Consider the following 26,432-nt stretch of genomic DNA (forward strand, 5'->3'; position numbering starts at 1 on the left):
AGAGAGGGAGGCAGAGAGAATATGCCTATCTGTTTGGCTAAGCAAGGCCTTCTACAGGTACTGAAAATACGGGGCTTCTTCTTCCAATAGGTGTTTGGATGCCATTCACCATTTCCAATGATATACGCTGTGTCTGCTCAGGCGAATGGTATGCACTATGCAGCAGAATGACGAGAAAGTGCCCAATCTGTGGCACCTTCATATCAGGATTGGTACTTCTGCCTGCTGTTACAGTGAATTGAGGTGAAGCCAGTACTCTCAGCTAGACCACAGTCATCACCAGGTCATATACGCCCAGTGTCTTAGCACTCCTCTCTCTATTTGTCATGCTGTTGGCAGTTTGGTCTACACCCTACTGTGCAGCCCTTGCTGCACTGACAGCTGAAAATGCAGCTGTTATGCCCATGTCCTTATGCCTGTGTGTTTAGAGCAAACTTCAAACCCATTGAGATCTACTTCCATATGTTTGCCATACATTTGCCCAAAATTCTCAACGAGACATAAAGGAAGTCCTGTAAAGCAACATTCTAGCAAGTTAAGATCAATGTTAGGCAAAATGTGCTACTCTTATTTAAAAACAGTCACATAATCAAAGCAAAGCCACACTGTAAAACTATATTTAAATGCCATTCAATTTACTATGATGTTAAAGTAGACATTAGTCAACATTTCATTCTCATTTTCCCCAACATTCTAAATTCAAGATCTCAGAAATCCTTTAAAGGTCTCTTTAAATCTCGTTAGGTTTGACCAACATTGACTGTCCCTGTGTGCTTTTTGAATGTATGTTTAGTGCAGCACCACGGGGAGCTGCCTAGTTTCAACCAATACTCTTGTCCAATGTTCCCTTAAGTAGAGGATACTCATAATTAAAAAACAGGTCTGCTTTAAACACTTTCAATTGTTGTGCCACTTTATACCCTATTACTGGTGGAGAATCCAATCCCTATTTTCCCATAAAGGGTGTAGCCAGTGTGTCATGGGCCTTAGTGTAAGGAAGGAAATGCCCTCCCCCTGGTGCTGTTTGAATTGAAATACAACAATAATCAGGATTCAATGGGCTCCTCAGACCTCTGGGCCCCGGTACCACTACACTTGCTGCACCAATGAAAGGTTTACCCCTCTTCTCTATATCTGCCTCAACACATATAATCCTGTTTCGAGCTTGATTCCCCACATGGATGAAAAGCACACTTATAAACATTCTGTAGCCTTACAAAGAGAAAAGACTCAATACATTCTGTTTCAGTTCAAGAGCTGACATGGACTGTAGCAAGCTGTTGCTATGAAGTTGGGTGACTTAACTTACTCCAATGTTAAAGCTAGCCAATTTAAAAAAGAGTTGATATCTTGAGGCTGAATGAACTGATATAATCTGTCAGACTCTGCAAACTACCCACAATGCATCGAGGACCATAAATGACCCTAACGGATAAGCAAACAAATGAAAAAAGTTGGCATTTGGTTATTAGTCACAAAATATGTCAGGGAACTCTTCTTCTGGTGTTGAATGTGATCTTGATCAGTGATAACCCTCCACCTGCCTATCCAATGGTGCATGGGGCACTTAACACTCTATACCGTGGTGGGGAAATAGGTCAATAAAGGGGTCACTATCATCCTTGAGCAAGTATGAACAATGCTTATGTCAGGAATGTTTAACTGGTGTTCTAACACTGATCTTAGTGCTCCTTAGTGGTTAAGTAATATAAAGTGTGTTACTAGTTGGAGCCACTGAAATATTAAGTTCTATGGTGGGTAAGGTGTCTGTCTCCCTTTTAGACAAGGATGAGTTTTTTATTAAGATTGCTGCTTGAGTACCTCAGTTCATTTGAGGAGGGAGAAGCATGCTGGCATGGTCTGTGCTTGGGCATATCCTTGGCTAACCCAGGCAGCCTAGGCACAATCACTTTTCAAATTGTGGTTATGGATCATATCAGTGAAGAAACAAATGCAAGTGATGTGGTCCTAAAATGCAGACACATTGGTGTTGAGTACAGTAAGAAGGAGGCCATTATTAGAACCTAGGAAACTAGAGGGGACATTAGAGATATGGGTGGATACATATATAATGGTATGGGTGGGTTAAGTAGTGGTTTTACCATCCTGGGATTGTGGTGGTTTAACTTTTTTGACGAGGAAGCATATTTTCATGAGCCATCAATATCTTCCTTAAGTATTTCAGAAGCTTTCCATTTGTTCCAGATGTATGTTCCCTTCCCCTCCTTCTTTAGCTCTTCTTCTTCTTGAACCTCTTTACCCTCCATACATTAGATGAACCTCACAACACAACTGTAGAAGACTAATAGATATATGGATCTCTTTGAGGAAGTTCACAATATAGGCTGTCAATATGAAGAGGTTTTGGTTGCCAATGCTCTTGTTAACAGTAAAGCGGTTCTCCTCATTGTAGTAGAAAGTGAGATGGAGGGTTCCAATACTAAGGTTGTATTCAAGATGGAGATCTGGTCATCGAACCTATCAAAATTTACACTTTCTGTCAGCAATATGGAGATGGTTTTCATTATCATGACTGTTAAATGATCATTGATAAGATAAACATCAATGCATTTGTCACTGTCATAGATTACACTGAGGAGCTCATCAAACTCAAGGATTCTCATGTCAAAAAGCATGATAGTGAAGCTGGCCTAGAAATCGAAGTGTGCCTTGATGACATGGAGACAATGCCACTACCAAGAAGTCCCACAAAGCAGAATTTACAAAGGGCCCGGATTCCTCCAGACTAGAAGAATTCAGATGTAAGGGGAGACTTTGAGGAAGAGCTTTCTTAAGCTCTGACAGCTTCTGCTGCCCTTCTTCCAATTCTGAAGGTGTGGAACTACAGCCACCTAGGCTTCTGCAACCACAGGTCCTCCAGGTGCAGAAGGGGGTACACCCACTCTCAGCACAGGGTGCAGCACCATTGCTTAAATCCCGACTTCCTAGGAGGAGACATTGTAATCAGAAACAAGATTGTAACCATAAACAAGATGGAACACCTTCAACAGTAGCGAGAGCTAGAAGAAACCCGTTAGCGTCGAAGGCACGGAAAAAAGGGAACTGACGTCAGCACGCCAGTGAGGACCTGTTATTGGTACGGTGATGTCAGACGGAATCGCATGGAGCCGTACAATCGTGACGTCCTCGTTGACGTGGAGAGCTGGGAAGAAGATTTTCCGTCGGATGTTGGTGCATGGGAGAATTCGTAAGGTGAGGAATCCACAGGTAGTTGTATCCATCAGAATATAGCGGTTTTGTTAGTACATGCAATTTGCAACACTCTTTGCAAAATCTCCTTTATTTATGTTGTGTTTCTATAGCAAAGGCATAACCAAAAGTCAGCTGTGCACTGTACAGGGTCAAAGACAAGCAACAAGTAGTAGGAGAGGTAGATGGATTGCCAACTGTTAAAGTATTGTGATCAAGTGTTTTTTAAAGAGGTGTGTCTTGGGCTTTTTCCTAAATTGGAGCAGCGATGGGGTGGTCCTGATGGATACAAGGATGTTGTTCCAGATCTTGGGTGTTTACAAGGGAAAGGTCTGCTGCCTCATTTTTTTCTTTTTTTTTAACATGTCTTAGTCAATAGTCTGATGATTTCCTAGCTGTAAGTGTGCCAAGAACCAACAGAGATAGTGAAATTGTCTGCAATATAAGTGGGGTTGTTGTTCATGATGGATTGTAAATGATGTGGCAGGATTTGAAAATGGTGTGGCAGGCAAGGGAAGCCAATGGATTTCATCAGGATGGCATTGATGTGAATATATGTCTTCAAACAGTGGATGAGACGTGCTGCAGTGTGTAGGATGCTCTCAAAGTGTGCCAGTGAGGAGTCTGGAAGGTCATGGATCAGGGCATTACCACTATACACATGCATGTGTACAAGGGCTTGAACAGAACTTCTGAAATCACTTTCTGAAAGAAATGATTTCACTTTCTTCAAAAGAGAGAGCTAGAATCAGGCTTTATGTTTTTTAGGTAAAGTGTTCCTCGTGAGTGAGGTTGGTGTTCAGGATGAGTCCAAGTGGACTGGCATTCAGTGAAAGTTGGGGTTGAGCCATCAAGGTTCACATCATTGAGCCAGGCTTGTACTACGTTGTTCTTGGCTATTCATTGGAACTCTATCTTGGCTGATTTGGTCATTGTTTTTATCATTAAATCTAGAGTTTTCACAACATGTAAAATGATTTTTAAAAGGTAAAATATGTGGAAATGACTCACTCAAGTTGTGGGTAAATAATCTAACTTGGCTTCCAGGGGAAAGATCATAAGGCTGTTCCTCTCACTGGATGAGAGATACAATAAACAGTTTATTTGATGGGGTACAAAACTGAGTTGATCTGCTATGGTAACAATGAGCTGAGGTTTTCAAATCTTAATTGGGAGGAATATTTAAAAGCATGTCAACGTGATATATTCAATGCTGGAGATCCAGGCTATGCTCATGAAAAAGGTCATACTTTCTAAGATGTCACATACCACAACTGTGCCAGTATCTTGTGTCTATGTCAGTGTGAGGCAGACTACTGTTCTATGCATGTTAGGACCTCACCTCTGTTTTTTAATGCTTTACAGTATCAAGAGCTGCAACTGTGTGCATGTTAAGGTGTAATTTCAAGGCACACACAGATATGTAGAAAGGCTTCATATACAATAGTTATGCATATGGTAAAGTTTAACATACCAAAGTTTTATGATTACATAAATACTACTTGTGCAAATCTATAGGACTCCATGTATAAAAATGTTATCACAAGCACCAGTTGTGCATGTTACCAAACCACATGCATTCTTACCTGGGTAGTGGCAGTGATAGAAAGCACAAAAGTAGGAACCGTGGAACAGCTGAGATTGAGAAGACGACCCTGCATGAGATGTCAAAAAAGAGAGAAAACATTAAACAAGCAGGACAAGTGGAAATAGATGAGACCTTTCTGATCTATAATCATCCATGTTGTCAAGGGAAACGTGGCCCGGCCTAAATTACAAGAAATCCTCAGAAAGTATCACTTATGTAGCCACAATGTCAAAAAGTATTACTTTTGTAGCATGCCAATGGCTCTGTTTGGAGAGTAGTAACATGAGTCCATGAATACAAGAAGATTGATAGACTGGTCTGCTCAACCGCAGCTGAAACTGACAAAATGAGTGCAGCATTGGTGGGCATCTTTCATTTCGTTCCAAACTTATATGTCCAGTGGTCAAAACAAGTGCTGCCAAAAGGACAGATTTACGACAAAAGGTCTGTGATGGCTGTTGATTCCCAGCCCTCAGGTCCATACTTCCTCTTCTCTTATTAAGGTTGTCCAATAAAAAGAAGAGAGGGATTTGGGCTAGCAAGAGCCCAAAGAAGCTATTGCTACTTGCACTCATACCTGCTCTCCCAACACCCTATATATATTTTGTTACTGCTGTCACTGTTTGTCCCCTGCAACCATGGCCTGTCAGAACTAGTCCTCTCTGCTACTGCCTTGGCCCGATCTCTATAGGTGCTAGGCCTGGTTAAGGATGGAGAGACTGGCAGCCAGTAGTCTACCTCTCCTGAACCCTGCTAGGCCTGGCACCCCATGTGGCTGGTTGGTACTAGGACCTGCAGCCCTCTACATCATCACCTACTGCTGTTGCATCAAAATACACCATAGAGTGGGGAAGGATTGCAAGCCAGACAGACGCTAAGCCAGGACCAATGATAACATCTGCCGCCCAGTAAGCAACTGAGGAGGAGGGCAGCAACAGGAAACCTGACTGTCTGGATGTATGTCTGAATTAGTGTGCTTATGAGAGAGCATGTGAGAAAGAGACTGTCTTTGAGTGAGGTTGTCTGTGTGTTTTTGGTGTGGTAAGCTCGTGAGAAGCTGGTGGTTCAATGGTGATCCTCACAAGGGCTAGATGTCCTAATGTGGCCATTTGGCTATCCCTTCTGTAACACTAGCCTTTCCTTGATATATTGTGGGCAAGGTATCACAGACTTGCTTGGTAGAGTGCGATCATTCCCTGTATCTTTTTGGCCAGGTTTGTTCAAACAAGGTCCGCCAAAAGGTTAGGCGCTATCCCAAAGAATTATCACAGAAACAGAAATTCAGCAGTCAATATAACCAAGTCATCTCTAATGTAGAACATGTATCTAGATCACACACTGTGCCATTGAGCATTATTTATTCTGCCAGCACCCCAACAACACGTTGTCTTTCAGATGCGTAAATTACTTTTAGAACACCCAATAAATCTAAGAACTGAGGTGTTCTTGGAGGACCTTGGCAGCAGTCATCTACGTTTACTAACAAGGGTCAAGAGGAGCAACATAGGACTTACCTCTGCAAGAAGAATAACCCGTTTACCATCCGGCCAGATGACATGATCCACCTGCGAACGGACACGCTCCCAGGTCAGCTCTGGAGTGCGCAGGCTGGTCTAAACGGCAGAATGAAGCATCTTACAACGCAGCTCGTACTATTACTGTCTACACAGCCTGAGACAAACCGTGTACTTCAAATAAGAGGATGAGTCAGAGGCAATTAGTGTCACAGACTTTATAAAAGTGCCCAACAAGGTAAAACAACCAGTGTCTAGTACTGAGAGGTCATCCACCATACTCATTGGTATTAACACAGTACATGAACTATATTTCTTCCATATTAGGTAGAAGGCAGCTTTTTTCTCATGGGCCTTAACCACACTTTGCTGCCTTGGATTTAAGAAGGTCATATTTGTTGACCAAAGTGCTGCTACACAAGGGTTTTACCTATGCCTGTGCTGATGGACTGATGCTGTCCTAAGGCTTCAAACGATGCATAGTAAAATTAGACCCCACAATCTACTACAGTGATCTATAGATATACTTAGATTAACCTGAACCACTAATGAATGCCCACATCTACTAGATTTGAAGTATGGCACTGTAAAATCTGTGTTACCTGACAGCCAGCTCTGTTCTCTAAGGAGCATAAGCATTCTGAGTGCCTTGTCTGCAATATATTGTGTAATAATTTGAATGATGCACCCACAAGTGGGCATGTTTAGAAAATATGTCTATGACATAAGGTAGAGGGGTGATTTGAAAGCAATGCAAATGACAAACCATATTTAGCTCACCACGTCAATCTCTGTGTTGGAATGCCCCATATTACATACAATGCAGCCATTCTTCATTCGGTCCAGCTGCTCCCGGGTCACCACATTTTTATTTCCTACAGAGGCAGATAGAATATAGTTGGGTGAAAACTATGAAATGCAAATGCCTCGATCACTACAGTGAGATTTATACAAACATCCGTCTCACCAAGGGAAGAGTAGGTCATATATTTTGTTCACATGGGGCAGCATCATGCACAGATTTTTGCTCACCATGGAGTGACGAGTGCACACATCCTGCTCATTAAGGTGGGTTCTTGCAAACATTTTGCTCACCTTGAGTAAACTAAGGTGCATATGTGTCTCACACAGAGGGATGTATGTAAACATTCTTCACAAACTGGAGATGCATGTCATATGCCCTATCACACAGCATGCTTTTATCATTTAAATACAGTATATTTGCTACAAAGTGATGTTGTATAAGAACAGGAATGAAAATGTTTCCTATTTTGAAAGTATTGAGCTAGGTATGCGGAATGTGAAAAATGAGGCAGGGTATTATTACAGACATTATTGTAGGGACTGTAACAGCTTGCATGAAATAATAAACCACATTCTTATGTGCCATACTATTAACCTGAAGCAATGATGGCTCGTCTCTGTGAACAAAGCAGTTTATCAGCTATGATGAAAGAATTTCCTATTATGGAGATTATGGTGTTCTTAGTCCTGTCTCTATACCACTCATGAATGGTAGCTGTCTTGTGGCTTTAGAAGGACCAGAAAAATAACTTCCAGCAGATTTCTCACTTTATAAATACTCACTCCAGACTTCAGACTGGTCTGGAAACCTCTTTCTCCAGCAATTACTCTCCAGGCTCACCAAGGGATGCCACACAGATCCAGCCTCGACCAACTCTAGATGTGACATCATTAGAATACAGTAAGTGACAAGAGGAGAGCTGGTGTCAGGTTTTGCTACTTTTCCCCCACCCCATCGAGGTCGAGGTGTGTAGAGAGGAACAGAAAGAGCCACAACAACAACAAGTGCAGCACATTACATATTTGCATTACTCAGGATCTCATTAATAACAGTTCTAGTAGATGAGGGAGGAATTTGCTGGAACATTATGTATACACCAGAAATATTGTCAAAAGTAAGTAATGCTTTCTCCTGAGGAATACATTTTCCTGCAGATTCCTTATAAATAAATCGAAAAGCACTATCTTCCTGGGACGTGGGACTGAGTAGTGTCAGTAAACCACGGGCGTAATGCAACACAACTCAGACAAAGTATCCACCTTTTGGTGCCTGAGACATGAGGCAGTAGCATTTGGCAAAATAATGCAATGATGACCACAGAGCTGCCTGACAGAAGTCAGCACAGGGGAGACCTGTGGAAAGAAAAGTTTAAGACGCCTTTGCTGTGGTTAAATGAGCAGGAATCCCCATAACAGGACATGGCATAGTAGATCTTGATACACAGGATGATCCAATGAGAACTGAAGTGTATGGTCACTATCTTGCCCTTTTTAGTTCCAGTGGAGACAAAACAGCTAGCCATCACATGAGATCAATGTAGTATGACACTAGACATCTGGGGTCTAGTCTATGCAATAGTTTCTCCTCCTTGGTTGGGCATGGAGGAGGGAAGAACAATGAAATGGTGATAGACTGGACCATATGAAATGCAGGAGCCACTTTAGGTAAAAAGGATAGGTAAGTTTTATGACCAACTCATCAAGGTAGAACACTGAAAAGGGTGGAGAGACGAATCAGGAGCTGTGCGTCATCTCAAATGGAGGCAATATCAAGAATTCAATACAAGAGTCAAATCTCACTGATGAGCAATAAACAGAGCGGGATGAAAAAAAAACAAAGCAATCCTTTTGGAAACTGCACCACTGGAAGTATGTTAAACATAAAAGATTGGTCAGGAAGTCACATAAATGCGGACAATGCTGTAGAAGGGGCAATGCAAAACTCAAAACTTCAACTAAGTAGGATTCAAAATTATTTAAGCCTTCTGTAGGAAATGACAATCTTTTGCATGGTGTTCCTCCAGATAATTTGCCCTATCGGTTGTTGCTAGCTTTAGAACTCTGTGCACTTAATCCTGCTAACCAGTAGTAAAGTTCGTGTGCTCCCCTTTAAACATGGTTGAATTGGTATAACCCTACATAGCATATATAACTTACCTATAAGTCCCTAGTACACAGTACAAGGTGTACCCAGGGCCTGTACGTTAACTGTCACTAGTGGACTGCAGCACCAATTCTATCTTCCACTACACTGGCAGTGCAACATGGCTTTGGTCCTACCACTGTAGCCTCACAGTAGCAGTGTAAAAACTACCATTCGACCTGTCAAAATAAACCCTCTGGACAGGTAAAAACCTCCCTTTTAAAGTCACCCTTATGCAGGCATTGTAGCCCACAAGGCAGGCTACATGGTTTTAAATAGGATATGTAGAAATGTCATGTTAATATGTTCTTATAGGTACTAGTTCCGAAAATATATTTTTCGCTATGGCAGGCCTCGCTGTGCTATGTACAAAAACCAGAGTACAGATTAAAATCCTAATACTAAATCTCTGGACTGGGACCAGCTTGAAAAATAATTAAACAACTATTTTTAATAGCTATTAAAAAGCCAACTCTGGGGCGTGGCTTGACAACCGAACATGGCATCCACTCTGTAATTGAGCTCCCCGGCAGTCGCCAACAAATCTAGCATCATCGGCCCGCACTGCACCCAGACAGCTTCCTGCTACATCCCATATGCACTGCGGACCTGGTACTAACCTAGGGGCTCCCTGTGCAGGAACGGCGCACGGTGTGGCAGGCCCTGTGTTGCCATCTGAGGGGCTGCGGCCGGGTGGTGATGTAGAGACACAGCATTGAGACACGAACAGCTGATTGCTGCTGTGAGCTTGCTGATCACACAGCATTGCAGGAAGTGCTGATCCACCTTCATAGGAGCCCAAGAAGAAACTACATAGCTACATGCCGGAGGCATTTGGGGCCTGGTACTTACCGGGTGTGCCATGTACAGGAGCAGCACACGGCGCGGCCGGCCCAAAGTCACCATCCAAGAGGCCGCGGCTGGGTTGAGCCTTGTAGAGACATGGCGCTGAGAGAGACGTGTGAGGCCATTTGCCGTTGCAAGCCCCTGAACACACAGCACCACAGGTAGTGCTGATCCACCCACAATGGAGCACAAGAAAAGACTACTCGTGCACCCATGGGGTAGGGACCCACATCACAGAGTGGCGACACGTCACATCAGCATAGGACACGGTGGGGCCTAAGAGGCAAGGCTCCCTTGCCATGTTCGGCGACACTCTGCTGCAACAGGTGCTCATGCCCTGAGAGCCCCTGTAGGGTGCAACGTCTGCACGGCTGCCTGGCAGCCTCCGTGGGTCGCGGCTGGAACCGAATGGCAAGGGAGACCCAGGAGGATCCTGCATATCTCAGTACAAGGGAGATGTGCCTGTGAGCCACAGGAGATTGCACGATCTGGGACCCTACATTTCCTCATGGGCCTTATATAGAGTGATTTCACTGCTGCACTTAAACAGCCAGAAGGGTGTTGGCTGTGAGACTAGGATACCTGTTGCCGCTGTGTGCTGCCATCTGGGGAGGGCTCGTCTGAATCCTGCTGGGTCCTCTGGACAGGCAAACAGATGCAGTGGTGCCACCAGCTTTGTGCAGGCACATGCCTTGGTGATCAGAGGTCCAGCCATATCCTTGCTTACTGTCCCTCAGCAAGAGGGAGGCGATCAACCCTGGTGCCTGTCCATGTGCCCCAGAGCGGACTGACAGCACTTGTGGGGGCCTCTGCCCTGCCTCAGTCATTCTGCTCCTGACGACCAGTGGTCAACTGCACGTGCCACCCCAGTTGTCCTCCAGGGGATCTGGCGGGTCGCGCCTTGATGCAAGTGTTGGTGTACCTCAGGAGCTACACACTAGCCACGATTAAGGACAAAAACACAACGGTGGCAAAGCAGAGTACCATGGATAAATATACACAACCCAATGGTCCGTCCAAACCACCCGTTCCCAGAGATCAGCCACCCTCGCCCCGATAACGCATCACACCTGGCTGCCATTACACAATCCTGTGATATGCTATCCAAAATAGGAGCCGTTGGATCAGACAGTGTATTACTCTGGCAAGATCTCTTGAAGCAGAGGCGGAGACGAAAGTATTGGGTGTGGAAGACTCAGTAATAACCTTATAGAAGAAGGTAATCAAGTTGGAAGAGGTCACCAAGGAGTTAGTCCTACGTGTTGAGGATGCTGAGGGGAGAGCAAGCTGCACTAATGTACGATTCGTGGGGTTCCCTGAGGGCTGTGCGAATAATTCAGCAGATGCCTTTTTGACTCAATGGCTGCACCCTGTGGTTCCTGCAGAGGCTCTTTCCTCCTGCTTGATGACGAAGCAGGCCCACAGGACCCTGGTGAAGAAACCCCCACCCATGACCTATACCCGCTAAGATCCTAAACTAGTAGGAAAATGGACAGGGGCACGACCCTTCAATTTGTTTGCTTGCAGAACAGGATTGTCTTTCACACCTCCTCCATCATGATCTTCCCTGACTACATTAAGCTGGTACAGCAACAACGCCAGTCCTTTATGGCAGGCAAACAACAGCTATGTGAACTTAAACTGCAATACATGTTGCTGTACCCTGGCCACTTAGGTGTGGGCTTTAAATCCCAGACCTACTTTGACACCCCAGAGGTTTTTTGATGGACTGATAAAAAGGTGACCCTAAAGCGTCATACATCCCGCGCTTTGATTCAGACTCATCGCAGAGTGGGACTAAGGATTGACCCAGGAAATTCAAGTGGAAGTAGCGAGGCAGATCCCGCTCCTCCAGGAGCTGTGACAGGAGAGGCAAAGATACATTAAGTTGCAATGTTGGGAGCCCCTGGAGGTGTGCTGAACTCTCCCAGCACGAAGCCGGGATAACAAAAAGTCTTGCTTATGCATGTTTTTTGCTGCAGGTGATGCAGTGTAGGCAGAACTGAGACCGTCTTCTAGCACCAGGGACAGCCACTAGTGATTTCCAGATATTAGGTGTTGGGATCCCTTGGATGTGACCGCTGGAGCTGCCAACTGGTGTGCCATGTTATCGCTGTCCATGACAGCAGCTTCCTGGTTATTATGGTTAGTGAAGTATGTGGGTGGGGGGGAAGTTCTGGAGAGAAGTTTTGTTTAATTCTGGTTTATCTGTTGGCACTGTCACACCATCCACTAAAGCACCCGTTTATGTCCAACCACACATGATACACGCCATGGGTGTAGAGAGTCAGAATGACCCACTAGGACCAGTTTGTGTCATGTCCTGGAATGTGGAAGGAATCCTTGACAAAGTCAAATGTGTAGGGGTTTTGAAGTACGTCAAAAGATCAGGAGCCCACATTTTGATGCTCCAGCAGACCCATCTCCTGGGTAATAGAGCTCCCTGTCTGGCCCAGTATGGGTACAGCCAGGTCTTCCATTTGGGGTTTATGTGGGGGTCCCAAGGTACATGTACCTTTATACAGAGGTCCTTACCCTTCCAACATGCTTAACTCTAGGTGGACCGTCTGGGAAGATACACTGTGGTCACAGGTACGCTTTATGGTGAGACTGTCACCCTTGGTGGTTTTTAGGCCCCTTTCTCTCTGGCAGTCCTTTGTAGGTGGGGTAGTGCGCCTATGGGGGAACCTTCCTCATGGCCTGTTGGTGCTGGGTGGGGATTGGAATGATGCTATGGATGCTCGGGTCGCTCAAGATCACAACATCAATTGGGGAGATGTTACACCTATCCCTCCATGACACACAATTCCCTCTCCAGATTACTGTCCCTGTTGCCTACGTACATAGGATTTCTGATACTGAGGTGCTGGCTAGGGGGTGAGCAGATCATTCTCCAGTGATCATGGGACTATGTCTGGGACCTGAGAGGCCGCCCTTTAGATGGCAGTTATCGCCATGGAACTTACATCTTCCCACATACAGAACACATCTTACCCGTCACATTAACGAATACTTTATACTTAATGCAGGCTCAGTGGTGTTGGCGGTGACGATATGAGAGGCATTGAAACCGGTCCTTCGGGGCACTTACATTACGTATTGCTAAGGCGAACAACAGCGTAGGCTGCAACACATAGCCGACCTTGAGTTACAGATTCATGAATTGGGGGAGCGTGGCGGCCGGGCAGGAGGTGGCTCAGACACAGTTGGGGGTGGTCCAGCAGTGGCATTGTCAGTTATTGATGGACGAAGCTAAACTTACTTATTGGGCTGCACAAAGTTGCATTTGTCAATGAGGTGACAAATCGAGTACAATTTTTCATAGGCTATGACAGGCCACATATCAGACACCTCCCCCCTAACACTAATCTGAGATAAGCAGGGGGCTCTGATAGTTGAGCCCAGAGAGATCGCTCACTACTTCGTAACGTATTTCCAGGCGCGAAACACCAGACATGAGACACTACCCCTAGACCAAATTATTGACTTTGTAGGTGCTCTGCCCCTTCAGACGCTCTCCAATGATGCCCAGACTTGCCCGATAAAGAGCTTATGGAGGCTGAGGTGGCCTCGGCCCTGGCAGGACTCCAGATGAGAAAGGATCCAGGCCCTAATGGACTCTCAGGGGGAGTTCTTTAAAACCTTTATGCCCAAGCTAGGGAAATATTATATGCAAGTGGTCCAGACCGCCAAAGATTCTGCACTTCTCCCACAGGAGTGGCGCTATGCCGATATAGTGGTCTTCCCCAAACCGGGCTGCCCTCCTGAAGCCCTTTCGTTGTATAGCCCGATCTCCCTTCTGAACATAGAAGCCAAACTCTTAGCCAAAGCCCTTGCGAATAGACTGCTTCCATATCTTCCAGATCGGATCCATGCATACCAGGCAGGCTTCATGCCAGGCCATGCTATGTGCCACAATATTCGCTGAGTCTCCAACACCCTTGCTCTGACCGGTCATCTAGAGGGGCCTGCAGCAGTGCTCCAGGCTGACATGGACAAGGTGTTCGATTCCGTATGCTGGAATTATTTGTTCGCCCTGCTCCACAGATTGAACTTCGGCCCTAGATTAATTTTCTATGTATGTCTACTGTATACAGACCTGACAGCGACAGTGAGGGTGGAGGGCTACATATCTGAAGAGTTCTCAATACAGAGGGGGACCCATCAGGGTTGCCCCCTTTCCGAGTTATTGTTGGCTGAAAATAGCCATGTTTCAGGTGAGGGGATGCCCCCAGAAGCACCCCAAGATTTGGCAGAGGTGCGCAGACCACAGAGATTCACCCAAGAGTTTGTCTGAACTTCTACATCTTGCTTGGATGACAAGATTAGAACCTATAGGACGTCCAACCCCTGATATGTCAAACGGCCCTATACTCTTTATCACATCGATTTCAAGAAGTGGACATTGGGACATGGTGGCGTTCATATGTGCCTGTTTTAATGTTATTGTCTGTTGTTTTAATTTTGCATAAATGTTATTGGTATATTTCTGGTCGATATGGCCCGGATACTTCGGAAAATTCTATAAAAATCTGTTTGTAAACAAAAAATGTAACTCAATGGTGAAGTCGGATTTCTAATAAATATGAAGGAAAAGTAACTTTTATAAAGTTACCGTTTCCTTGCCTGCAGTTCCTGGAGGTTCATTTCCATTAGCTGTCAAGCTTCTCCCAGCCAGCAATTGACTCTGAATGGCACCGCAGGGCAGTCTCAACCTATGTGGCATTGGCCAATGGACCCAGAAACTTTGGTCTCATATTTTTGGCAATGGGATGTTCCGCGAAAATAAGGAGGAGGAAAAGTCCAGATCTAGACCCTGGAGTTGGCCACTTTCCCCAAGGAAGAAGACTATTTATTCTTATGCTGCTTTTTCTATTTTTTGTGGGCAAATCTCTTTGGTGAACGCTCTCTGGGAGATGGAAACTGCATAGGGATCTCTTTGTGGGCATTAGCCAAAAACATTGTGGCCCTTATTCCTATTGGGTGATTGGAGATGTAGGAGGCACAGGCTGTGGGTCATGTTGCGACCCCCTGAAGAAGACATTTCTTGCAGCACCTTCTACAAGGCATGAAACCAGAGACTTTATGCAGAAACATGTGCACTAGTCAAAAAGGTGTAAGCATGGAAACACAAGAACTGACACCTGGGCATTGGCTTGCACCCAATACTCCTATTACATCACACCCAAAGAAGAAGCTGCATGTCTGATTGCACTGGAAGGCGATTGTTGGGGGAAAGGTTTTTCAGACTAGTCTGAAGCCTTGATTGAGTATTCATAAGCTGAGGAATCGGCAGGAAGATATAGCCATCAGAAAAGGGGGCATTGCTGCCACAACTGTAGAAGCAGGGAGAGTGAGTTGTTGACTTTGCTACCAGCCGGACTGCCATGAGGAAACATCATGCAAATTGCTGCTTATGCTAAACTCATGTCTGAAATGTGGCTTGTCACCGCTAAACATCTGAAGCCTGGCCACAATAGATAGAGCAGCCCAGACAGGAGAACATGTAGGGTTTGTGGCACCATCACTGAACTCCAATCGGGAGAAGGTGTAGCTGCTGCCCATTCCCTATTACAGTGCAGGTGAAGAAAGTGCATCCATTATGGCACTGTGTTGTGCGTCCGCTGGACGGAAGCTTTTTCAGTCGCTGTCTATGAGCTATTGGCTAAGTGGAGAAACAAAGGATTTAGGTTCTTATTATTTTCAATTAGCAACATTCACCGTTTCTTAAAATGTTCGAAGTTAAACACAGAAATCTAATGTACTCAGGCTTCATATGTGCGGTCATACTGTGGAGCAGGCTGCAGGCCATAGTAGGACATTCACCTTCTCATGTGTTGTGAAAATGGGCATATGTCTGGAATACCTGCTATATGAATGCACATACTAAGATTTTAGACTGATTCTGATGCACTATTAAATGGCACAGTCTATAATCATTGCCAAATGCACTCCTGGCCATTCACCGCACTAAGACCAGCAGCATACGTCGGAAAGACTAAGAAATATATTGGAGACCATGTTCCATAAAATGACAACAATGACATGTAATAGTGGTAAGGGTGAAGTGTTTTAATTCTCGGACACATATTTTATTAACTTGCACAGAAACAGTGAGGATCACTTTCTTTTTAAGTGCATTATTTTAAGCTGGAATTATTTCCTACAGCATACGATTCATGATTGAAAAATGCGTGGTATAATGGAACAATGGATCATATTCCCCTGCGATGATTTGAAATATTTCATCAGTGACCCTTTGGAACAGCCTGTGAAACCCTACAGCCTGATTAGCACACTCTACCACATTCTCATCGCAGTCACCCCACTGTTTCTCAAAAGTCTTGGGAGTAGGAGCTCTGTTGCACTCCATGCTCTCATCACCAAAGGCTGCAAGCATGGCAGGGTTTGCGCATTCTTTGCAGGTATTAACAACCCACCATGTTCTTAATTCACCAGCTGCCTCTGATGTTGCCACCAGCAGTCCATCATAAACAAAGAGACTCTTTTTTCCTAAGAATTTCCTCGGTACCAGGAGGCCTTGAACGTGCTCTGGAAAATGCAGAGCATGTGACTGACCCAATTCCAAGGTAAATTAAATATACATTTTCTATCAATAATCATATACTGTAACATTTTAATGATGCATTGTGTTCTATTTGTATGGTTTTTGCTAAAGCTCCCTTTATTTTCTTCATATAATCAAAAAGTCATTTAAAGAAATCAGGTCTGTCCAAAATTCGCTGGTGTTTGGAGACTTAGAGGGGAGTGGTTGGAAGGCTATTAATGGTGCAAGCTACTCTCCCTCAAAGGACTTCTAATAATGCCTCAAGGATCTGAGGCCTGCTACCGCAGGTTCTCGTGTCTGTTTGAAGGAAGCTCTATTACCGGTCTAAGGTAGTGAAACAGCAAGGTCATGTGACTCAACAGGTCTCTAGTGCCCCCCCTACACCTCTAGCTTCTGTTACTACAGCCTGCATTTCAAAGGCATGGGTGTGTGTTCTTTAAAATGAAGCAAGACCTATTGACTTTGACAATGTTTGTTTTCAGACCTTACGTCTCAGAGATGACAGGTCCTTGGAGAGCAGGAAATGCACTGCAGCCTTCTCTAGACAGCAGTGTAAACTGTCTGTTGATGTGGGGTATTTGTGGAAACAATGCACCAATTGCCGTGTTGTGGTTCTGACTAAAAGTATGGTTAAGACTGGGCATTCACTGGACATGATTGGGGCTAATGACTGGGCTCTAGACAGTACATGATTAATAACGAAAGCAGCTTTGGTAACTTTTTATTTAATTTACCTAGCACTGTAGTTAAGCAGTGTAGAGATGCCCATTCTCAAGACGTGTGTGGGGTGCGGGGGTTCACAGGTTGATTTGAAAGCCTCCCTCACTTATGAGAGCCTCTGAAAGTGCAGGTGTTTATACAGCACGAACTAAGTGCATTGAGTAGCATCGGAGGGAGGGTGAGCGGGCGTTAAGTGGCAACAGTGGAAGAATGGGCAAGCACTAAGCAACAATGGCAGTTGGGGAGGGAAGGTGGACAGACACTAAGCAACAGCTGTAAAGGAGGGCGCGTACATGGCAAAAAAGCAACAGTGGCAACGGAGGGAGGGAGGATGAGGAAACAGCAATAGCAGCAGCGGAGGAAGCTGGACAAGGGGGTAGCAGCTTGAGGGAGGAAGAAAAAACAGCAGACTGGTGGGAGAGATTAAGGTGGAGCGTGTGATAGAAACACATGCGGGTGCAGGTGAAGCAATGGAGAGAAAGGGTGGGGGAGAAGGACTCAAGGGAGAGTCAACAACATCGAGCATGAGTGGGCAGCAACACACAGGAGAGAAAAAACACTTGGAACACTGGGGGATGGGAAGAGAAGCATACAAGGAGGCCTGAAAATTGCATGCACTCTTAGGTGGTGCATCACAAAAAAGGAAAATAATTGCTCCTGAAAAGCAGACGGTTGTAGATTCATAGAAGGAATTAATAAGAAATAAGGTAAAAAGGCTATGCTACATGCAAGGGGCAAACACATGCTGGATGAGCTAAAATACTTAAAGCCAGTGAACAGAAATCAAGCAAATGCGAATTCCAAACCATAAAACTAAAGTTAAGTAATGGGCAGAATAAATTCGTAGGCAAGCTTTTGCATTTCCCCGTTATGTCTTTGCGAACAGATAGCTGAGATGTCTGGTAGGCTTTGACCTACAAATAAGCATAGTCTGCTCTGAGACACTAACTCCCAGAGCCAACTTCACATGCCAGCTTCCTATATGGGACTCCTGCCCTTCACAGGTCAGCCGATGTACATCAGTAATGGCAGCAACCCAAGCTTCATATAGTTCGCCCAGTGCCTTTCAAAGGGCACTTCTAGGCACAGGTATGTGAGTATAGAGCTGACTTACTGCTCAGTACTGCAAAGTTTACGTAATAGCTCTCAGAAACCCCACTATTTAGCAGATGCACTTCATTCCTGACCTGCTTCAGTCCTATTTGTTTTTCAGTTCTGAGTCCCGCACCAAGCCCAATAAATGCCCTTCTACAGTTATCTGTAGCTCTGCTCTCCACACCATGTCTAGGAGTTTCAGCTGGGTGATGCTACTTGGGGGCTGCTTCTCATATGGTTGAACCCTGGCTGTAAAGCACAGATCTCACTATGATCTACGTGCAATTCCTGGTGTAGGCACAATTGTATTTTACGCCGAAATTAGGATTAAAAATGAGGATCCCAACAAATCTAGTAACACTGCTTCTCCTATGTTACTTCCTGTGCGAAGCGTGCCAGGCAAAAACACATATTCTACATTTGTGCACCTCGGAAACAGAGGAAAACATGGCATTTGCACTGTTCCCCATTTTGAGGTCCAAAGCGTGGAAGGGTGTGGAAATGTGTCTGGTAAGTATCGTTACACGATGTATTACTTAAAATAATACCAGGACGCTTGTGATGGGGACTACTGTGGGAGAAATATAAAAGTACAATGTAATACTAATGTAATTTTAATTGCCGGGTTTTAGAATAAACTCACCCTTTCCGTGCATCAATTTTTGTTTTTCTCAGTGATCACCCCTGCCTATGACAATCAGGTTTGGCTAGGCTTTTGGAACAGGAGGAGGCAGGCCTAAATGAAATATGGCATCCTGAAATGCTTTTGTTTTGGGGTGTGGGGCGTAAAGCATAATAAACTAATATTGGTAACCAAAATTCCCAAAAATGCCACAAAAGAAGAAAAATTTGCCAATCTGTGCTGCAATATTCTAAGGCAGGGGGGCTGTCTGAAAATCCTTTGACTTCTGAGCCTATCCCATCCGGTGTGGGTGCACGTCTACTTATTTTACTGCCCAATCATTTCTGCTGTAAACATTTTTGTGCATTTATCAAATTGTCCATTACTGACAATGTGCAGGATAGTAATCTATACTTCACAGATGTACATTTATATGATGTTACTGCCTTTGAAACAATTTTACTATGACCTGTTAAATTGTTTTTTCTTGGCTTATGCTAACTAGGCCTCAGCTAGGCCTTCACCCCATTTTGTTAAAAATGGATGCCTCAATCTACACATTCACTGTTTATTATTTCTGCCCCATGTTTTCATGCATATAGGGCCAGATGTAGCAAAGGTTTTTACCCATTCTGTGCCTATGGGAAAAAGTGTTCGTACATATGGCCCATAATGTCTAGTTAGTTCCAAATTATGTTTTTAAGACTTTCAATTCTAGCATAGTTCAGCAATGTTTTAACCTTCAATGTTTCTTTGGCCTGCTCGCTGTATTGCATTCATTCACAATAGTTCACTGTTGTTTTGTAACTAGTTTATTCTGCCATCTCTCGATGACATTAGCATATATGAAGCTGAATCAATATTCATGTAGTGGGATAGCGTTTAAGTGAAAAGGCAGTATAATGCTCTAATTTTCAGTGCTCTGATTTGTTGAAATTGTATTATTTTGCTCTACTCATCATGTAGCTGCACTTTCTATGTTAGTCTATCAGATTTCCTATTTAATCCCTCAATTTCGTGTGGTAAAACAGAACTCTGAGATGACCTTCTGATGCTACTATGTATGCTGTTCGATTTCTTACTGATTCTGCTGTTCACCTGAGAATTAGAATATTTTTAATTCTATTATTCTATATTGACTTATCATTAAAAGTCTTTATGCCAATTATTTTAAGCACCTGCATTCTGATTATTCTGTATTGTACATTTTTTAATTTTTGTAATAAATCATCTAAACTTTCCAATTCCGCCCCAGAACTCACATATTGAGTCTGTCCTTAATTAACTGACTGTAATTTTAATACACTGTTTTGCACCTTATCTTGACACATTGCCTCATGAAATTGAGGTTTGACACCGTCCCCGATACACCCACCCAATGGCATGTTGTTGAGGTGTCTTTTGTGGTGTAAGAATTTAGGGGTTCCCCACTCCCACAATGCATCTTAACATTTGCTTATTTCCCCTGTAGTTTCTTCTGACTCACACTATTTCCGAAAGGATGCGTGGTGCTATATATTTATAACTATATATTTTATAGTTATATATTTACAGCTGCACCATGTCAGTCTTCCGCCCAATTTTCCCTTTGGTTCCTCCCCTTCGTTTTTTCCTCAACTCATATATCCCATTACACTTTACCTGTGCAGGTGATTACAACATCCACTTGACGGATGACTTCGTTCAGTTTCACCACGCGGAACCCATCCATGCTGACAAGAGAAGGAAACCAAAGTCAAAAACCAAAAGAAACATGTGGCAAACGTGGAAGTGAGACATGAAGGAGTCCATTAAGGAACTTGTAGTTATACACAGATAAAAGAGTGATAAGAATAAAGATGATGTATTCAGACATTAGTCCTAATAGGCCAGCAGCTGATACCAACTCACATCCCAGAAACCACGCACAAGGGAAAGCAGAGAATGTAGAGTCATTCTATGGAAATATTTGTGGACTAGTTCATGATACAACAGAATTACAAAACACTGAATCAACAGATAGGAATACAATTTATAGAGAGACAAGACCCTGGATTAAGGAGCTGGAGGGAAAACATGAACACAGACTAAGAAGCAGGGTTACTGGAGGAAATCGCAGACTACCAAAAAAGTAAATTGATATAGTTAGAGTTCAATGCCTAGAATACAGGGGATGAAGATTATTAAGTGGCTGTTGCTAGCTATCGCCTATGGCAATTAGAAGTATGTTTACTCTTTGGGTGCATAAACACCAAGCCTTCCAATTGTTCACAAAACCCAACATTATACTGTAACCAATGAAACTTCCAAGAGACCTTGAGCCAGCCATGATGCCCTCATCCCCCCTCAAGGTTGTGCCCCTTTACATATGCTTTTTATTAACCAGCTTAGTTCTGAAATGCTTTAACCTGCTCAACACAGAGGCCCACATTCTGTTATTCGTACTTTCACTTACGCAGCCCCTTGCCTCAAGGCACTGGTCCTGTCCACCATTAAATAAACTAAATCACCAACATTAAAATCATTACTCATGGAACCTAGAGACCCCTACTACTACTTTATTGCAGCTCCTTTTTTCCCAAATAGTGTTCGACAGACACCTCATATATTTCTCCATCCACGAACGACTGAAGTCCCTTCCGATTGGATTTCATGATGACACACAGTCATATGTATCTAATTTCATAACTCCTGCTCACAGTAAGGAAAATGTACTTGTATTTCTAGTTCCTCAATATGGAAAACATCTTTGAATTCAAACAATGAGACACCCATATATCAGGACTCTAGGATCCTGCACAAGGAGAAGTTGGCAAATGATTCAGCATTATAAGTAACACAGTAAAATCTTGCTCCCCTGGACATTTCATCTGCAAAAACCTGTGTAAATGTGTAGGTGAAAACTAGCCCGAAAGCAGGTAACTACGCTGAAACTGGACAGGATTGATAGACAATCAAGTCAATTAAAGTGCCAACAACATAATTAAAAAAAAGTATACAAATATAAGACATTAAAATATACTAAACAGACACACAATGTTTCATTATACATTCCTAGTCATTTAATAGTCGAAAAAGAGCTAAAAAACAGATGAGGCTCAATAAACATACAAATTTAAAATGCAAGTGACTGTAAGCATGATTATAAATATCGCAAAACCAGTTTTTGTTTCACTGGTTCAACCATTTGGGCCTAAGGTTACCGGGTCTGACTGGAAGCATTTAATTACATTAACAGCATCTCCCGAATAATAAGAAATAAAGACCGGTGCAGGTGGGCCCATGATTTCAAGCTAGTGCTATATTATACAAAGTGCTATGCTCTGAGAGAGTAAAGTGTTCATTCTGATACAAAGCTGGTAACAAAAGATTTACGTTTCACCAAGTGCTAAAAATAAGAGAGCCTAGATGTCTAGAATTTCTGAGGCTAAGCATCTGGTTACCTCTAGCAGCACTGTAAGCGGCTATAATGGAGCGTGAAGTGCTATGCTTTAAAAGGGTAAAATGGTGGATCTGATTTTAACTTGACATGGTAAAACGTAAAGCTATGAGAGCTAGTGATATTAACTAGAAAGCACAGGACCACAGAACTCTATCACACTGGATCTAGCATACTCTGGCAACAAAAACTAGGCGTTATACAGAGAAGGGTTACCGGTCATTGTGTCCCTTGATGGCGGCAGAATAGGTACAATAATAACTGTCTGATGATTTTGTAAGTCAGGATAGAAAGACTGCCTTTCCCTAACACCCTGGTCACTTTGTTCACAAATGGTCCTTGGTTTTACAGATAATTGTCACAATGAGGAGTGCTTTATATCTGGTAGGGAGGATAAGGAAACTGAATAAGGAAACACACATTCCCAAGATAATTCACTATGTAGCAGGGGACCATTTAGGATACAATGATATTCCTGCACCTCAGAATTATCGATCATTAAAGGATCTGTAATATTGGGTGTGAGAATACTGCATCAGTAATTTACAGGATCTTCTACCGACTCATAAGCTTTGCTTACAACTTTGGCGCCATTTGCTGAATCTGCATGAAATTTTTAAATCAAAATGTGTTAGTGGCTATGTTTTGGCAGGCTAAGCATTTTGCAGATTAATTCGGTAATTGAAAAAATAAGGGGGACCTGCATAAAAATACAAGCATTTTCCATTGTAACTCCGATAGGAACATTTTCTTTCACTACTGTAGCAAAAACCGCTAATCCGAATTAAACCAAACTTGGTGTGAAATAGAAATTTACTTAGATGTCTAGCTTTAGTTGGTTTGGTGTAGATACAGTCAGTAGTTTTTGGGATATCTGCATTACAAACAGGTTTGGCGTTGGCTTTAAAAGGTTAATTCATGGTGCATTGACCCTACAGCTAACTTGAGCTTTGCCTGGTCAAAGTGTATGCACAGTGGTGGCATAGGCCGTGAAGGCCAAGCCCTGCAGTCAATGTAGCGGTTTGGCGCCACAAAGAAGTATACAGATTATCACACAAAATTGAAAAATCTGTGTTTAGGGACAATTGTGGTTTCTTCTACTCTTAGTACATTAACATGTGTTTAGATCAATTTTCAAATTCACTAATAAGCACAGTTAAAGTATGGTTACAGCAGCCAACCGCAACCTAATAACACACCTGAAATTGAATGTGAGCTATATTTCCTGGTAAAACGAAGTGATATTGTAGTTAGGTAGGGAAATGAGATCTTATGCAAAAAAAACAGAAATTCTCTGACAAAGACAATTTTGGTATGACAAAAAGAACATATCTAAAACTTTACAGACACTTTGACATACGTTTGCAGCACACACCCAGAGCAAAACGTTAGAGATGTATTTTTTTCCAATGCAAATCAAGATTTACGAACAAAAGTTTACCAAAGTAATGCAAAGTAGCAGTATGCGCAACTTAGCTTCAGGGGGTCAGTCACTGGGTGTTACAAAAGCATGTCTATGTAATGTCTCTTTCCATTTCTTGCGACCAGCCTTCGGCCTTGCGCAGTGGGGAATTACCTGCAGGGCCTGGCTGAGGTCAGGCCCTGCACACAACCGCTGGCAGTCACCCAATCCACATTCTCTTATTTTTTTAAAACACATTTTTGGGTACCTCTGTAGTCCCTTGGCACACGTTTCCACCCCATGGTACCCTGCGCAACCTTCTTCAGGGAAAGCTTGCATGCCACTGCATTGGATGGAAGCTTGTATGTCAGGAGTACCTTGTTCCTCACAAGAGGGCTAACCTGTGTCCTGTGGGTGTACTGTGGTACCCAATGGGAGAAAAATCCTCATTGGCCAATCAAAGGGCTTTTGCTGGACCAACCATCCAGATATATCTACCTTTTTGTGCCCTCCGAGCCCAACTCGAGCGCCTCTCTAAATGCTAATTTCTCAGACGGCTAAACCAATTTACACCAAATCACCAAAAAAAAAAATTCTGAGTTTCTGCCAAATTTGGTGTCATTCTATTCAGCTATTTTCCTCTGTGTGGGACTTAAAAGTTTCCTGTAGGAATTAACATGGAAAATCAAAATTTTGTGACTCCCTCCCTTTTTTCTAATTTCTCTAAGTCCTTGCATGACGTATTGGCGCAAAATATTTCATGAACGGCAAAAGGTGGATGAACATTTGGTTTTGGAAAATTCTGTGCGGATTCGTTATATGGCCTCAAAGTTATTAGAAAAACAAAAAAAGATGTTCCTACACAAATTCTGGCGTAACTTTAACCTCTGCTACAGATCAGTTATGGTGTACACTGGACAAAAAAACACCATTACCCATAGTGCCGTTGTATTTTGCTTTGTAGACAATCATTTTGTTTTTAACATACTATCAACTAATGGGTGTGAAGAGCGTTGCATGATTTATGATGTGCATTGTGCACATTACACCATCGCTGAAGAATTTCAGGGAGTTTTCATTTTTGTATTAGCTGAACCATAACAGACCTTTATCTGTAGCTTTTATGGGGGAGGAGCCAAAATGGCGGCCGAGAAGGACGCCTAAAGCGTGAGCTCCGAATCGGGCTCACCGAAAATATCCTTAAAAGGCGCTCTCGAAGTGGCGTTAGGTGCCTGCAAGCAAAGGAATTGGCCCCGGGGAGTCGGCGCACTGCTTTGGAGCCAAGAGGTGCCACGGACGACGACGCAGCGGCTGCGACTGAGCAGGGGCAGCGTGGGAGGCGGTGGCCGTGGTATCGTGGGACCGCTGGAGGCTGCAGAGGCTGGGACGGAGCGGGGCGCTGCCCGTCGACTCGGCCGCGAGGCCTTGGAGTGCAGTGAGTGGGCGGGCACGGCTCTCAACCGGGGAGTCCAGAACTGATTGCGGCTTCTCCACCCCCCCCCACCTGTGTCGAGCAGAGGCGGCCACCGTATCTTCGGCGTTCTTGCTGCCGGATTGAAGACACGCGCAGAAGAGCGAAGACGCGCGCTGCTCCGGGGCAAATGCCCGAGAAATAACTTTTGTCAAGAGTTGGAGGTCGGCTCGGCCACGTGTGCTGGGAGGCCGCGCTGCGCTGTTGTTTTTACACTCGGGCCCGGCGATGACACCCAGGACCCAGAGACACAGCTTCCCCAGGCTCATAAGCAGCACAGTTGCCTCCCCTGCTCATCAACGCGGGAGACGATTTCACAGGTTCCATGGGGGAGCCCCGCGGTGACTGCCTGTTACCTGGGGAGGAATAACTCATTGATAAGAGGAGGAGATCGGTTTGGCCACGTATGCTGGTGGGCCGCGCGGCACTGCTGTCTTTGCACTCGGGCCCGGCGGTGACACCCAGGAGCCGGAGACACGGCGCTCACAGGCAGTATAATTTTCCTCCCTGCTTGTCAACGCGGGAGACGCTCACACAGGGCCTGAGTGGGAGCTGACTTGGTGGGCGAGGCTGGAGACCTCCCCCCCCACCACTGTTCCTCATTCACCGGGGCGCCCCCCCCTCTCTAGTCCCCACCAGGGTCCAAATTGCGCATGTGCACAACACAGGGGACGTACCGAGGGTGACCTGGGCCGCCCAAGACACAGCACCGCTGACGACGGCCGGGTAGCCTATCGGAGGAAACGCGCTCCTGACTCAGGACACCTACAAATAGGAGGGAGTGTCTGTTGCACATACACTTGCGACCTGAGCCACCGCCGACCGTATTGATCAGTGGGAAACATAAACGGCTCTGACTGCGCCACAGGAAGAATCATACGCGGTGGGGTGGGAGCGCACCAAAATTGAAATCCGCAACCCAAGCAGCACACAGTCACGTTGCCCTGCATATCGAAAGTTGACCAACAGTAAAACAACATGGCCGGGAAATACAAATCTGCGAAAAACCAAGATCGAAACACACAAGGACC

General features: G+C 44.3%; 1 protein-coding gene across 3 annotated transcripts in view; it reads right to left on the reverse strand.

The window, feature by feature from the left end:
- Positions 1 to 26,432, reverse strand: part of AHCYL1 (adenosylhomocysteinase like 1) — a 266,946-nt gene that overhangs the window by 38,643 nt on the left and 201,871 nt on the right. For all 3 annotated transcript variants that reach the window (XM_069238342.1, XM_069238340.1, XM_069238341.1), the window contains exons 11-14: positions 20,752 to 20,822; positions 7,093 to 7,187; positions 6,313 to 6,411; positions 4,797 to 4,865 (exon numbers count right to left, since the gene is read on the reverse strand). In XM_069238342.1, the coding sequence (XP_069094443.1) occupies positions 4,797 to 4,865; positions 6,313 to 6,411; positions 7,093 to 7,187; positions 20,752 to 20,822 (334 nt within the window). The remainder of the gene's footprint in view (positions 1 to 4,796; positions 4,866 to 6,312; positions 6,412 to 7,092; positions 7,188 to 20,751; positions 20,823 to 26,432) is intronic.

The sequence above is a fragment of the Pleurodeles waltl genome, chromosome 6 (genome assembly GCF_031143425.1).
Source record: "Pleurodeles waltl isolate 20211129_DDA chromosome 6, aPleWal1.hap1.20221129, whole genome shotgun sequence".
Classification (NCBI taxonomy): Eukaryota; Metazoa; Chordata; class Amphibia; order Caudata; family Salamandridae; genus Pleurodeles; species Pleurodeles waltl.